This window comes from Alligator sinensis, unplaced genomic scaffold, assembly GCF_000455745.1.
Source record: "Alligator sinensis unplaced genomic scaffold, ASM45574v1 scaffold404_1, whole genome shotgun sequence".
Taxonomy (NCBI): Eukaryota; Metazoa; Chordata; order Crocodylia; family Alligatoridae; genus Alligator; species Alligator sinensis.
The window spans coordinates 3,926,899-3,942,974 of NW_005841839.1; the positions used below are offsets into that span (position 1 = coordinate 3,926,899).

General features: G+C 54.7%; 1 protein-coding gene across 3 annotated transcripts in view; it reads left to right on the forward strand.

The window, feature by feature from the left end:
• Window positions 1–891: 891 nt before the first annotated feature.
• Window positions 892–16,076, forward strand: part of LOC102368323 (cytoplasmic phosphatidylinositol transfer protein 1-like) — a 36,079-nt gene continuing 20,894 nt past the window's right edge. Inside the window, exons 1-2 of one of the 3 annotated variants that reach the window (XM_025203807.1) lie at window positions 892–1,354; window positions 11,705–11,853. In XM_025203807.1, the coding sequence (XP_025059592.1) occupies window positions 1,307–1,354; window positions 11,705–11,853 (197 nt within the window). In that variant the 5' untranslated portion in view covers window positions 892–1,306. The remainder of the gene's footprint in view (window positions 1,355–11,704; window positions 11,854–16,076) is intronic. The other 2 variants (XM_006015559.3, XM_006015558.3) reach the window with 2 other exon arrangements.

A 16,076-nucleotide genomic window follows, 5' to 3' on the forward strand; every position in this document is an offset into this window, starting at 1 on the left:
CTTCCCCTTGCCACAGAAAGCCTATGGCATAGGGCAGGGAAACAGCAAGCAGAGACTGGATGCTCTGGGGCTGATAAGCAGGAAGGAGACAAGGGAGAGAATCTAGGCAGGCTTGAGATAATGACTAGTACCAAGCCCGGCACTATTACACTACCTGCAGCAGCATGGTCTAGCTGGGGGAGTGCAGTCTGGGGCAGCCTGCTAGCCCTGCTTGCTCAGAAAGGCTGAACCAAACTCAGCAGGGTGCAGTCTGCAATGGGTCAGGGGTGGGTCAGGAGCATAGCGATGCCCTAGTGTGCGGTGGGGCCAGCACCCAGTACCAGTGGCAGCAAGAGCAACCTTGTCCCTTGGTCTCAGTGGGTCCAGGGTGCAAGCTGCAGGGAAGTGAGTTGCAGGCTGCAGTAGTGGGCAGTCAGGAGATGGCCTTCTGTACTGCTCTGCAGTCCCTGATGCTGCCTCTGTCTTTCACACTTGGCCTCACACACCTGCCAGATCCCAGCTCAGAGCTACTTCCTGACCAGCAGCTCCTTGGGGCAGGGTTGGTCTCTTTGGCCTGTGTCTGCATAGAGCTGAGCCCAGTGGTGTCCTTGTCTGGGACTGGACCCCTGGCTGCTACCACAGGACAAATAAATCATAATGGTTGCCTCCCTCCCCCCACTCTGCTTCTGATATTTATGGTTCCCATCACTGTGGAAAATGGCTCAGATTCCCAAGGGAGAGGCACCCATTTGCCACAGGCTGTGCCGTCCATGCACAGCAATTGGATAGTTCCTTTAGGACAGTTGCCATGGGGAACACACATCCTTTAGCAGGGAAAGGGTTAAAGCAGGGCTGAATCTCCCTCCCTTCTCCAGGATCCTGGCCCCAGGGAGCTGACACAGGCAGGTGCCGGCCTCCCTCCGCTCCTTCCAGCTCCTGTTGGTGCATGCCAGGGTGTTACTCTCTAGCTTGGTGACCTCACAACCACTGCCATGGCAACGGATTATGAAGTCACAAGCAGAGCTGTGCCTGTAGCAGAGGAGGAAGGAGAGAGGAGCTTTGCCTCTGACTAAGGCAGGGACTGTAAGAGCACTTGGGGCTGCCCGGACAGGATGCATGAGGTCCCATCTGCTGCTCTGCACTGAGCTGTCCTCTCCCCACACGCTGGCGGCTCTGTCTCTCTGCAGAATGAGTCCTTCTCCCAAAGAGCCTGGGGTGCTGCTCCGCTCGCTCTGCACCAGCCTGTCTACCTGATCTGCCTCGCCCATTGCCACCAGCTTCCTCCCGAAGGGGCCACCTGTGCCCCAGCACACCAAGCAGGACCACCATGCTGATCAAGGAGTATCGCATCTGCATGCCGCTCACCACTGAGGAGGTAAGTGCCTGGGTGGGGAGTGCAGGTTGGACCTTGTACGGCTGATGGATTAGCCAGTACTACACCCCATTCAGTCCCCAGAGACACCAGCCAGAGGGACTGGACTGCTCTTCCCTGCCTTACCCGAGTTCATGGGGTGGGGGGTGCAGCTTGTGGGAACTCAGTGCTAATCACCTGTGGCAGCCTGACAGACCCAGCCCAGCCCAGAGCACAGCAAGGCAGAGCTGGGGATGCTGCTGAGAGGGACCAAAGCTCCATCCCTGCAGCATGTGACAGGGCTGCTAGGTGGAGCAAATCCCCTCCTTGAGGTGGCCCAGGATGAGGCCAGGCAAGGAAGCCTAATCTTCCACATGACTGTGGACCTGGGGCAGCCACTGCCCTGTCTTTCCTCCTAGTGGCTCTCACTCTCCCCATGCTGTGACAGGCTCCCTCCAAGGCTGTTCAAACACAGCAGCAGAGAGGGAGGGGGCTGCCCACTTGCTCCCTCTCCTCCCAGCCCAAGCAGCTGGTGAGAAGTGGTTCCAGAGAGAGGCAGTTTCTTAGCGCCCAGCCCAGGCACCCTGATGAGGGGCAGAGGGAGCTTGGCGTGCAGGCAGCCCACGAGCAGCTAGTACAGCAGCTCGTTACTGCACCCACATGAGAGGAGCGAGCGCAGGGCTTGCAGCTTCTGCGGAGCAAGCTGAAAGAAGCCAGCAGCTATGCAGCCCCATGGCCAAGCTGTGTGTCCCTGTGAGGAGTACCCTGCCATTCATGCCAGGTCCCAGGGCACGGAGCTGTCTGTGTTCTCTAATCACTACCCTGGCACCCCCAGCCCCGGAGCAGGATGGTGCTCAGCCCCACTAGGATCCATGGGCTCTCTACACTGTGCTTTCTCTTGCAGGGTATTTATCTTACCCTCCTGGGCTCTGAGCTTGGGGCTAGGCCTTAGACTCCCCATTTTCAAACCAGGCATGTGGGCCTGTGGCTGACAGGCAGAACTCCTGAGCTTATTGAGCTCTGGGCTCCTTCCCCTGCCCTGCTGGAGTGGACCTGTGCTGCAGGAGAGACCTCAGGGTCTGGTATGCCCAAGGCTGGAAGGGAAACAATCTGGGCTTGGATCTCAGCACTGCCTTTGACTTGTGGGGTTGCCTTGAGCAGCTGCCTCAGTTTCCCCAGTTATGAAGTGGGTGCAAGACTGCTGAGCCTTATTCAGAGCAGAACCCCAAACAGAGGGTCCTGGACTCAGCTGACATGCCTGGGGTGTTGAGTGGGCCCCTCCAAGTGTGGGGTTTGGAGCTGCCTCTGCATTACAGCCCAGCTCCAAAGCACTGGCTGCCCTCCTGACCAGACCTTTTCATGGTAGCAATAGCCCCAGGGTGCTGAGCAATGGGGATGCAGGTGGAACAGTGACTGGTTGGAAATGGGACCTGCACAAGGGCAAACTGATGCTGACAGCTCAACCGTGGAAGCCTTTAGTGCTCTCTCTCTGCCTGTTGCAAGGCCTGGGCCGTTAGTGTCTGTGCAGCGAAGGAACTGGACTAGTGCGTAACTGGGAAACAGGCACTGCAAAGTAGAAGGTTCAGCACCTGCAGGCAGAATTCCTCAAGGCAGGCTGCCAGGGGTGTATAGCTCATTGAGCTAAGTGGGGCTGTGCTGGCACAAGTTTGGGATGGGAAATCCCAGGATGTCGTGGGAAGTGATTTGGAAAAAGGGTTCCCTCCCTGTGAGTCGGATCTGTGCCAGAGCCAACACACTGCCCAGAGGCTGCAGTGAGTAGTGTCAAGACTCCAGAGCAGGTGGAGATGCAGGGCTCAAGGCCACAGTAGGGCTGGGCCCAAGTCCCCTCTACTTTACACCATTATGAATCTGCAGTGATGCCTGCAGCTCCAACTGCTGTTGTGAGGGGCAGCAGGATGTGGCTCTTCTGTTTGGAAAGAACGTTCCCCCCAAGGTGATAACACGTGGCCATCAAAGAACCCAGCGCACTTGAAAGGGGTGCGCTGTTCGTGTCCTGGCTGGGCTCCAGCTCGGGGTCATTGCACTTTCCCAAGCTAGATCTGCGTGCGCGCACCCCCCCCCACGCGGCCCAGTTTCTGTTGGATACACTGTGCTACTCTTCACTTCCTGTCCTAAACTCATGTAGGGTTGTAGTAGGCTGTTAAATAGCTTCTGCATTCCCATTCAGAGCCAACTGCATGTTAGTGGGAGTGGTCCCTGTACCTGCTGCAAAACATTTTGGGATTCTTCTGGGTGAAAGATGTTAGAGGTGGTGAATGCAGGATTGCCAGCACTCTGGTTCCCCTCTTGGCCTTAGGCCACCGAACTATGGCGCACAGCTTTCCTGGCACCAGGTGCAGTGTGGTGCTGCTACTTTCCAACACAGGAAATGGGCATGTCAGATCTGCTCGCAGTCCCACTGGTGACCGTGCAGTGGTATGTCATAGCTTGGCACAGATATTCTTAATAAGGCCAAATTCATTGTAGGGGAAGGAAGGGAAGGAGACGTGGTGCCAGTGGCAGGTTGAGATCAGTGTGCTGGAGGAGAGAGTGGCTTGTTCCACCTTAGACCAGTACCTCCTTGAATCTCACTGGATTGCAAGTGATGTTGCATAGAGCAGAAGGGTGTGGTGGAAGAGGGGTTTGCTGGGAAATGAAGCATGGTGGGATGAGTGTTGAGAGCAGTGATGGCAGTGACAGGAGCAGCAGATGCACACACTTCAGGGAGTGCCACATCCCTTGGGCAGTGTCTAGGTTCCCAGCTAGCCAGGCAGCCTGTGGGACAGGGCAGAGCAGATGGGGAGCAGCTTCTCAGAAGCCTCCTCTGTCTTTCAGCAGGCTCAAGACCCCTCCCTCAGACCCTTGCCTAGCAGACCAGCACTGTGGAGAGCAGGGATGCAGTGCAGTGCTGCAGCTTGCGGTTGGCAGGGGCCGTGTGGCTAGGAGGTGAATGTTTGCAGGCTGATGGGCCAGCTCTGAACTTGGGGGCCGTGACTGCTTTGGCTCCAGGGCCTGGGGTCAGCTTCAGGCGAGGCCTCCCCTGCACGGGAAGTGTCAGTCAGGCAGCTTCCTGCAGCCTGTGAAAGGCCTTTGTTACCGTGGCAGCGTGCGTCATGGAAACTTCCTCCTCGACATGTCTTCAGAGGAACCGAGCGGAGGTGTGCTGAGGCTGCAAGCACCACAGCGCTCTGGGTTGCGGCCTGCCCCGCTCCCCCTGCAGGGGCCACTGCCCTGCGCCAGCCCCAGAGCTCAAGGCGCTGCAGCACAACTGCATAAAACCTCCTGCCCGGTCCGGGCAGCGCCCGTGTGAGGGAGCAGCATCCAGCGTTCACCTATGGGGAAAACTGAGGTACAAAGAGGGGCAGCAACTTGTTTGTCCACTCAAGGAGCAGGGCCCAGGAGTCCTGGCTCCCTGCCCCCTGCTCTAGCTGTAAGACGCATTCCCTCTTCTCGTGGGGCCAGCCTGGATTTTAGAGCATGGGCATGTCGGATCTGTCAGGCCTGCCCAAGCCATCTCAGACAACCCACCTAGGCCAGCACCCCCACTGTGCCTTCAGAGAAAGGCAAGGATAGCTCCTGGGACAGTGCTGTTGGCACTGCATGTGTGTGCATGTGCGTGTGCATGTGCGTGTGGAGCAAGGTAAAGAAGCCATTAACACCTCTCCCCCCACAAACCATTCCGTGAAGCCTGAGTTTCGAGTGCCTTCACTGTGCCAGCTTGTTCAGGAGCCTTGTCCAGTGCACGTCTCCTGAGGCCTGGCCTTTGGTCCACGTTTTCAGAAGAGCTTCACTGACTTCAGCTGGAATTTGGGGTCTCCAGCACCTCTGAACAGGAGGTTGTCTAGGCTGGTGCAAGCCAATGCCAATTGCAGAGGCACCTCCCTCAGCTCCCACAGCCAGGCCCGGGCCCTGCACACTGCCCTCACACTGTCATTCTGTCTTTGGGCAGCCCTCCCACTGCACAGGAGCAAGGCAGAGCTAATGGGCAGAGCATCCCCAGGGCAGAGCCTCTGCCACAGGCAGTCAACACATAGGCATTTAGGCAGAGAATGGCCAGCAGGGGCACTGCATAGAGGACCCAGTCCTTCAGGCTTCCAGCAACTGCCTAGAGGTCCCAGCCCAGAGCAGGGCCCTCCCTGGTGGATAGGGTGCTGTGCAGACACTTTGTGGTGTGGGAGGACACTGTAGAGTTGCTGCACCACCCTGCTAGTGCTCCCTACCTTTCTTGGCTTGAGGACACAGGGTCCCAGCTGCAGATTTGAATTCCCTGTTAAGGGCTTCTGCAGCCTGAGAAATGAATTACTGTGTTTCCTGTCAGACTCAAAGCAATTGCTTCAGTGTAGATTGAATTCGGGCAGTAGAAGATGCCTCGCTGGGCCCTTGGGGTGGAAAGCAGCTTGTGGCCAAGGTACTGGGTGGGCTAGCAACACACTGCAGGGTATGAGTAGGGCAGGAGGAGCACCTCCAGGAATGAGGTCCCTTTAGCGTGCAGCCTGGAAGATGAGGAGATCCAGGCGTGGGAGTGTTGTTGGTAATTATTCCGTGACTAATACTATGCCTTGTCATTGCTTACAGCCAGCGTGCCTCTGCCAGGAGCAGAGCACGCTGCTTCACAGGAGCACTGTGAGTATTTACTAGTAGCCTTCCCAGATGCTTGTGGAGAGCTGCTGTTGGCAGGAGACCTTTGTCTTGCTCATGTTCTCTACTGTGTGAATGGACTGGTAACAGTGCCTGTGCCTGTCCCATACACTGTGCTGAGTGTAGCAGCAGAGAGCTGTAACCTGTCAAAGCACACTGGGCCTTTCAGAAAGAGTAGCCAGTTTACCCATAATGAGCTACCATGCCCAGGCTTTTGAAAGCTGGGAGTGTCAGTCATAAGCAGTGCTGTCAAGAACTGCAGGTAGGTAGGTAGGTAGGTTGTAGTTAAGGACACTGTTACATAGCTGAGAACTGAGAGTTGCTTGTCATGACCCACTGGGAGCAGTAATAGCATGCTTAAAAAACTATACTGATGTGTGCAAAGACTTGTGAGTGCAGGTGTCTTGTAACTAGTGGAGTATTATAGCACTGCACCTGCAGAGCTCTAGCTATCTCCCTCCTCTGACCTAAGTCTTTGCCTCCTGTATTAACATAGGAGCTTAATACCATTTATGAGGGAGCAGGTAGACCCACCAGCAGGAGATAACAATGGCAGTAAGTCCACACCACCTGTATATCCAGGATGCTTGTTTAGAAAGGTCAGGCCAGCCCAAGCCAGTGGCATATCCTGTTCCTGAGATACTCTAGGGTTTGCAGGCCTGTCAATCCCTAACTCACAGTGAGAGCGAAGACTCTGTGTTAACATCTGGAGAGCATTTGCACTGAGTGAAGTGGTGCTAAGATGTCTCTGGCAATTAGGATGATGAATGGGATCTTCAAGGGAACAATACAACAATTATGATGCAGAAGCCTCGTCCAATATATATTTTTTTCTACTCCCACGTTATTTATTGAACAAAAAGCCAATTTCCCTGCAGCCAACTCCTCTGGAAAGGGCTTGTTACTCTGAGAAACCTTCTCACCATCTCTGTGCGGTATTTGAAAGGAAATAACAGCAGGCTGGCTGAGCCATTCCAGTGCTTATCATGCCCCATCCCCAGCAGGGGTCTGGTAGGATGGTGCCAGGTGGAAGCCCTGGACGTGGATTAGGGCACCAAGATGATGCTTTTATTATATGACTTTGGGGAAGGCCTGTCCTCACTCTGTGTCTTAGTTTCCCCTCACAGTTTGGATTGGGGCTGCCTTGTGTGGTAAGTACAGCTAGGGTGATACACAGCCCCAAGGACCTGGTTTGCAGGGCATCTTGGAGGAATCCTGCATACTCATACCACTGGTCTCCAGGCCCCCAGTGCTTAATTGAGGGCAGGCAGGAGGCCTGGAGACCAGTGGTATGAGTGTGCAGGGTTCCCCCAAGATGCCCTGCAAACCAGGTCCTTGGGGCTCCATGTTTGGCTCAGGTTGCATGGCGACACATGTCTGGACCTGGATTGATGTTTGTTCAGCAGAGCAGAGTCCCCTCTGTACTTCTGCTTGAGATTCAGCATCCTACACTGGCAAGGGTCCCAGGGTAATTCACATACCAAGGCTGAGTGTGCAGGGAGGAATTGGCAGCTCACTCAGCCCATCCCCAAGCTGCTGACCTAAGGGTCTGGGTGTGCCTGCAAGAAAGCACTGCCCCCCCTTCCCCCCCACCCTCACCCTTCTCCACCTCACACAGTGCTTGCCTTCCCTTTTCATCCACATGGGCTGGGCAACCTGGAGGGGGCTTTCACCAGGAAAAGGGGCGGACCTGGCCCTGGCAGGGACATGTTCCAGGTTCTGCTCCAGACATGGTCTCTAGGCTCCCCAAGTGGTCTCTGCAAATGCAGTAGCTGGGGATACAATTGCATCAGGAACACTGCCTGGACTGGGCTTCAGTGCCCGGCTGCCTGGGCATGTAGGGAGTGCTCTGGGCTGGGGGCCCAGTTGCTGCATTGCACTTGGGTTCCTGTTATTTACCTGCTCCCGCTGTCTGACATTGATGCACACCCCGAAGGTCAATTAATGCTCTGCCTTCCTGGCCAGGCAGCAGCCTAATCCATGTGGGAACCTAGGATTATCCCAGCTCCATGGTTGGAGGCTTTGCAGCCTAGGAGACCTAGGCAGACCAGCAGGATGGCATGGGGACAGTACAGACACTCCAGCGGCACAAGCCTGGCTGGTCAGGGGACCTTATTGCATTAAGAGCAGTGAAAATCCTTAACAGCCCATGCTTTTAGGGTGGCTGGGTAGTAGAAAGCAGGGCTCAGTGGAACATCTGCAAGCTGTGCATGACAGAGAAGCCTGTGCCTAAAGGCTCGGAGCAGAGTGGGCTGTGGGGAGAGGTGTGAATCCCACAGACAGAAATAAAGGCACCACACCCTAAGTACCACCACCTGCCACCCAACACTACAGGAGTGGCATGCAATGCAGTGTTCCAGCTGCAAATTCCACCACTGTAAGGCACTCCCGATCATCTGTATTACAGCAGCTATGTGTGGGAGTGAGCAGAGCATTCCCCTGAAGTGGGCTGCCTCACTCCCTTGCTGAGCTGGACCTGGAATTCAGGCTTGGGCTCAGAATGCAGACAGGCAGCAGCTTTCATGTTATGTGGATTAAGGAGAGTCTGGACCCCTGTGATCAGGGCCCATCTCATCAGGCTGTGGAACCATGGTCCTAATGAGCTAAAATGATGAGGGTGGGAGGAGGAGCTGAGCCACAGGCAGCTGTTGATTTGCCCAGGTTGACCCAGCAGGTCAGTTGGAGAGCCCAGATCTCGTGTGCCAAGTCCAATGCTTTATCCACTGTCACACTACCTCTGATAAGGCCCTGGTGGTATTGGAAACTTGCCTTTGAGTGGCCTTAGCTTCAGGGAGGGGAGCTCAAGAGTGGTTTGTTCTGCAGAGGCAGTGAATGAAGTGGGCTGCTTCCTGGTGGGTGTGGAAAGCGCTGAGCCAGCTGGGTGCGGCCTCCCAAATCCGTCCTGCAGGACAGCTTCCCTCCAATATTAAAATGGCTTCAGGACTGGCTCCTGAGTGTGCATTGGAGCATCTGCACAGAGCCCAAGCAGCTGCTGTGGAAAGGGCTGGCTGGACCTCTGCTGAAGGAAGGCTAGCCAAGGAGTGGCAGGGGCTGGAGAGGGCATGAGTAGCAGGGTGTGTTGGCTGAGATGTCACCTACCCAAGGGAGAGGGCTGTGGGGCAGTCTCCCTGGCAGTGTAAGGAGCTGCTTTGGTGGCTGGGAGTGCTTGGTTGAGCATGCCTTCCCTCTGGCTGGGGAGGGGCCAAAGCACTATTCTCCAGTGACCAAGCTTTGCTGCCAGCCTGTAGGCAGTGTTCTGCAGCTCTTCTGGGCTATGAGAGACTGGATGGGGCCTAGAGGGTTCTTGTGGATGGTGTAGGAATCCTGGAAATGGTGGTCTGGACAGATAGCTTATCCCTTGCAGAAGGACCAGAACATCCTTAGGGCTGTGGGCTGAGGGGAGTGTTGGGCTGGGGGCTGAGCCCTCTCCCATCCCTAACCTCTGGGGAGGTAGGGAGCTCAGATCCAGGCTAATGACCCCTGCACAGGTACAAATGACCCTGGGAGGCACAGGGAAAGTACCCCCTTGGGCTCCCTTTCCAGCCAGTACTGAGTTCAGTAATGGAGGAAGGCCAGGCTGTGGTGGGTCCTTCATTCAAGAGGATGGTTGGGGCTGGGCACGGTGGCCAGTCCTTAACACGACAGCATCTAGCTACCCCTGGCCTTGGTGACTGGGAGCTTTCACTCATGGCTGGGTTTAGCTATTGTTTGTCAGTGCTGGGCTTCCTTGGCCCGCTCTCTTCCCCTGTGAGCCCCTCCAGGGCTGGTTCCCTACCTCCTGCAGGGTAGGGCAGCAAGGGAGCCAGGCATTGGTGTTGCAGGGGCTGCTGGCAGGTGTGAGCGAGGCTGATAAGCTGCTATCTCTATGCTTGGTTTCTATGCTGCATTGGCTGTTACTATTTGCACAGGCAGCAGGGCTCTGTAGTGGACGGAGAGGCCGAGCCAGGCTGTTTCTGCCAGCTACACAGAGGCGCTTCGTGGGCAGCTAATGCATCAGAGCAACCCCACTGTACACCCCTGGGCCTGAGAGTGTGCCTGCAGCCTGGCTCCTGCCTGGTCCCACAGCACCTCCTGCCAGGGACAGCAGTGCCAAGTTATGAGTGTCTTCCATAGCCAAAGCTCCTGCAGAGCCTGCTCCCCTGTTCCCACAGCTGAACGTGGAATGGGGAAGAGAGGGAGCAGAGCTGAGGTGAAGTCAGAAGAACTTCTGGTGCGCAGAGACTCTGCCCAGGTCCTGGGTTGTACTGAGCACTTCTAAATCCTACTGATTTCAGAGGGCTGGGGTCCTACATTGCCAGGTTGCACTAAGGGAAGAAGGGAAGGCTAAGGAAGCACCCGGGTCAGAGGAGTGTCACACTGGTGTGCAGGTGGGATTTCCCATGCAGGTGGGACTGGACAAGCTGGGGCAGTCTCAGGGGGATGGAAACTGACTCTTGCGTCACTAGAAGGGAGGAGGTTCCCCCCACTCCAGCCCAGCCCTGGGGATTGGGAAGCCTTCCTGAGTGTATCACCAAACAGGTTTGTTTCCCTCGTCTCTCCCTCTATGGGACCCTTCAGAATGGACCTGCTGTTGGGGGAGGTTGCAAGAATCTTTACACCAGAGAGACCCATGGCTTTTCCTCTCAGAAAAGTCCTCTGTGGAGCCATGTAGAGAAGGTGCTGACTAGGAATGCCAAGCTGACACAAGCTCCATTCTGTCAGTGCTGCACCAGGGCTTGACACCCCAGCCCCAGCTAGTGTCCCCCTCCCTCTGTAGGGCTGGATCCCTCAGCAAGCACTGCTGTGTGGAGAAGGCCAGCTGGGGCACAGTTAGGTTGAATGGCCTCCTTAATGAGCTGCCCAGAGAGCAAACAGCAAATTAATGACATTCCCTGGTGCTTATCACTGGGAGGAGCTGTGAGCAGGAGCCAAGGTGGAGGAGTAGTACCAAGGAGCCCAGAGGGGTTAGGCATGGGGAGGGGAGGAGAATGTCAGCCAAACAGCAGCCCAAGGCAGACAAATAGTCTGACCAGCAGCTAGTCTGAGAGGGAGCCCAGCCCAGCAGGAAGAGCTCAAGGACTGGGAGAGCCGGTTTGCAGCTGGCAGCGGGACATGGCAGAACAAACAGGCCTGTCTCATGTAGGGCTGCTCAGGAGCCCTGTTGCAGGCAGGAGGGGAAGGTCTCCTGGGCTAGCGCTAGGGTGGCTGTCCTGGGACAAGTTTCCAGGCTTCCGGCCAGAGGAAAAGGAGCATAAAGTAGTCTGGCCAAGGCTGGCTGTGCAGGATGAAAGGTGTCTGGGGAGCTGTTCTTTTTTCGTCACCACGTTGCATGTAATAGTAATTTTCTGGGAGTTCAGAGATGGGCAGTGATGTAGATCCAGGAGGTCCTGAATCATGGGGAGAGAGAAGAGGTGGCTGTGGAAAGTCCACAATGCGTGTCAGCATGGAAGTTATGGGGGAACTGTTTGGAGGTCCTGGGAGTAAATGAAGGGAGGGAAAGCATTGTCTGGATAGCAAGGTTGTGCCAAGCGTCCCAGTACCAAGGGCTGTGAGGCAGTTCCCAGGGTGCTGGTGGACAGCCTATCCTTTGGGGAACCGAAGCCTAAGCTGGGCTGCATGCTCTTCCCTAGGCAGCTAAAGACAGTCACACATAGGCAAGCGAGGGAGCAGATATGATCCACGGCTTCTTGCTTGGCCTAGTGCCTCACTGGACCCTCCAGCAGCACAGCATCTCTAATATGTCTCATGCCATTGCAGTATCGTGTGGGCCAACTGTACACCATCAGTAAGCACAGCCACCAGGAGAGCGAGAAAGGAGAGGGCGTGGAGGTGGTGAAGAATGAGCCTCACGAAGACCCTGTGCATGGCCCTGGGCAGTTCACTGAGAAGCGTGTGCACCTTTCCAGGTGAGAGTTTGAATCGGCCAGGGTATGCTCATGTCCTGTAGAGCATGTGCTCTACCACTGCACTTGGGGGCTAACCCTTTCTTTAGAACATCTCCACATCACTAAGTGAGAAGCTCCCTGCCTGGGCATCCCTTGCCTATGTGACAGCCCTTTGGATTGTCTTGGCCCTTGTTTAGGCTTCCCAGGCACTGCAGTGATACAAGCAGTAACTGAGTGCTCTGTCTGAGCAGGGAGATGGTACAGTGCCCACCCGCCCACCCCCCCAACGTGCTTCCCCTTGGTCTGGAGACCTGTCTTCAAAAAGAAGGAAGGTATTTCAGTCTCTGGAACCCCACATAGTCTTTGGCCTTGCTCTTAAGCCTCTTTCAGTTGGAGCTAGGCAGGATGGTAGAGCTGGAGATGTGGACACTTTCCACTACACGTAAAGACCTAGACAAACTAACAGACACGCACTATTGGCTTGTACTAGTAGGGTTACCATATGTCAGGGTTTTCCTGGGCTTGTCCTCTTTTTGGGTCCTGCCATCTCTGTCTGGGCATTTTTTTTTTTAATATCAACAAATGTCCAGGATTTTGGTCTGCCTCTGCTCAGCATCAAAGTTTTTTCCTGGCTAGCCCCAGCAAGGAGCTGCTTGGGGGTGGGGGAGGGGGAGAGGGAGATTGGTGGCAGGGGCATCACATGCGTCTGGCATGCGCTGGAAGCTGTAGGCAGGTAAGTCGGGGGGCGGGGTGGCAGTTCTTCAGGGGCAGCAAGAAGTTGCATGGGTAGCAGGGCTGGGAGGGGCAGGGGGCTGCAGGTTGGGATTGAGGGGCAGGACAAGGGCATATCACTGGCCCCCCACAATCATTTTATCCCCCCTACACGTGTCCTTTTTTTTAAAACTAGAAATATGGTAAACCTATGTAATGAATAGACCTGCAGCTCTTTGGGTGGGGGGGGGGAAATCTCACCCAGGAGGAAGCTATTACAGTGTCTTGCCAGTAGGTGGCAGGGGAAAAGTTAATAAGGGGGGGGGTTAAAGTGAAGAGCAACCCTGGGGATGGACATGGACAGACAGCACCTAAACCAGTAGAACCTACGACACGGAGTTTCTCTCGGATTCTTTCAGGGGTGATTCTCCAGCACATTGGGCAGAATTACTCTGGCTTAGGGTCTTGTGTTATCTGCCCTGTACCTTTTTATACCAAGATAAAGATGGTCTGTCTAGGGCTCACCAGCTTATAGGGCCCAGGGGTAGCATGAGCTGCCTGTGCTTGGGTGGGATCTGAACCAGCCACTGTCAGTCCCCTGCCTGCCACTCCCTTTACTCTCAGAGTTTCTATCATCTCCTCTGTTTTGGGCTTCCCAATTACCTTGTTGCTGGTTCTGTCTGTTAGCTTCTCTTTGAAACCCCTTGGAAACAAAGGCCTGTGCTCTCCCCATGGCACCATCCAGACTTCTCTCTCTGACTCACCCCTTGCCAAAAGTGACTGGATGGAGTCTTTTGCATTTGAGAGGCAGCCTTCAGGCCCCTGGGGAGCATGGTGGTGAGGGTGAAGAATGTGACACATTGGCTACTCTTGCTCTGGCTTATTATTAGTACCAAGAGCTCCTTAGATTCCTGCTGAACTGGCCCCGCTCCCGGTCTCCCCACTGCCCCTTGCATCCTTTCATCCCACTGCCTCCCTGCCTTAGTGTTACACAAATTGCCAATTGCTCAAATCACGAGCGAGACCTTATGAGTGATAAGGCAAGATGCCAGGTTTATTGATTAAGCACTTCACACACACACACACACACACACACACACACACACACACACACACATATACATACCCCAAATTCTGTTCTGCACTGATATACATTACCAGTCTTACCAGTGCTTGGATCAATTTAGTGGCCAACCAAGTTGATCATGAGTAGAAGCTGGATTCCTGGCGGTCCATCTCATCAGATGAGCCAATGCTCCAGGATGACATGCAGAACAAGACCCCAAATCGATATGTCTTACCCCATCTTTTATAACCTTATCAATTCACCCAGTCCTCTGGGCTTTTGCTGGGTTATCACGTGTTCTTTCTTGAAGGTTGATTGCCGTTGTTCTCTCGCTGTTCTGGGGCGGATTCTTCTTGTTTGGTCTTTTATCTGTCTGCGTTCTTCAGCCAGTCGCCAGCTGATGTTTTCCTTTTCCACAGACACACTCTTACCCATTCTCTCACACATATAGCATACAAAGGTCAAGCACTTATGTTAAGCTACAGAACAATACAAAATGGAGTTTCTTAAGGCAATGCAAAACTCAATAAAATACATAAAATTAAAAGCAATAGGCAAAAAGTCTATTTGTATAACACTAGCAGATGCTTTGCTTTGCTTGTTCCCTCCAGGTAGAACTCTCCTCTCCTGAAAGGGGTTTCCCAGGACAGCCCTGAGGATGTGTGGCTTAGGGGAGCTCAATGAGAACTTCTGGGGCTCATGGCAGAGCATTACGTTGCATTACCATCCCTATGCACAGCCCCCACACCGGAGTGGAGAGCTGTCCCCTGGTCATGGTTCTGATGGCTGTCGCTGCTGGCATGTCACTGCCGGGCCTCCCTTGAGCAATCCCTGAGAGCAGTGGACCGATAGCACGCCACAGCCTTGGAGTGGCCGTGTCAACTCTTTGGCATGACACAGGCAGGGGCTGAAGCAGCAGAATCATCTCCTTCCTGATAGCCTTGGTTTATGTTTGGAAGAGGCCACCAAGTGGCTTGTTTGGAGGGGCCATACAAGTGGGTGCTCAACTCCTCTGGAGACCCCTAGGGCTGTGTTTCATCTGAGCCCCCTGGTGCTTTGCCAGCATTAATGGAGTCTCCCAGTCCCCTACTAGATGGGTATCATGGCCCCAGTTTGACCTATGGAGTGACTGGAAGGAAGGGCAGGGGAGGGTGTCTTCTGCTCTCCATGTCCTGGGATACAGCCTAGTGCCTGGTGTTCAAGCAAGTGGCTCCTGCTGCTGAAGCCCTAGCAACAGTGTGGTGGTAGGATTTGGCTTTCTCGCATCCTCATGGCTTGGTGACGAGTCTCCCTGCAGGCTGCGTGCTGCTTCGCTCCATCCCCAGGAGCTTTCATAGCAAGTGACTCTGGGGGCTGCTCCAAGATAAAAAATGAAACCAACTTGCTGATGAGCTTGCTGCTGCCCCTGGTGGAACCGGGACTGCTGTGGCTGGCAGCGGAATGATTTGTATCTGAGAGCCCAGCCATTAACTACCCCTCCATGGGGCTAGGCTGAGCTTGCCAATTGCCCTGGAGAGCTAATATGTGTTTGCAGTTAGGTAAACTTAGGATCTGCTCCTTCTTGCTCTCACTGGGGGCTGGAATAAAGACCCAGAAGGAAATTGCTCTGCTGCTGCTTATCTAAGGCAACAGTATCAGCATTGTATGAGCCCCAACTTACATGTGAAATATCTCCTCCCCAATTTATTAGTGCTTGGGATTAGAATGGAAAGAATTGGAAAAGTTTATTTCAGCTGCCACACCTGAATCAACTCCTTCCCTCTTTGCCTGTCTTTCTTCAGGGGTTGTGAAGCTAAGGCAGTCAGTTTTCTTTCTGCATCTGGGGGCTTTCACTTTCAGGTGCCCCTTCCCCAACGGGTAGGTATAGCTGACGAGCTCCACTCAGGCCCAGACTCCCAGTCCCAGCTTTCCCTTCCTGCCTCTGCCCAGCCTCGCTGTTTGGACTGGTCAGATATGCCCAGGCTTTCTGAGCTGGGGAGCTGATATTTGACACCTAGATCCACTGCTAGACCGAAACTCATTTTGCCAGGGGGTCCCCAGTCAGACACTCAGGCCTACCTGGAGCCCTACTGAAGCCAGTGGGATGCCCTATAGACATTTGCAGGCTGGTGCTCTTCAGCACTGAGATAAGTGGTCAATTCCAAAGGTGCTGAGCACTTGCAGCTCCCATAGAAAGAAGTGAGAGATGCCCAAACGCATGGGCACTCACTGACCAGCCTGAAAGTGGGTTTGGTGATGAGTCTGAGGCTCACCTCAGACTCAGCACATCTCCAAGTGGCTTTGGAAACATTCATAGATTCATAGATGTTAGGGTCAGAAGGGACCTCAATTGATCATCGAGTCCGACCCCCTGCATAAGCAGGAAAGAGAGCTGGGTCTAGATGACCCCAGCTAGATACTCATCTAACCTCCTCTTGAAGACCCCCAGGGTAGGGGAGAGCACCACCTCCCTTGGGAGCCCATTCCA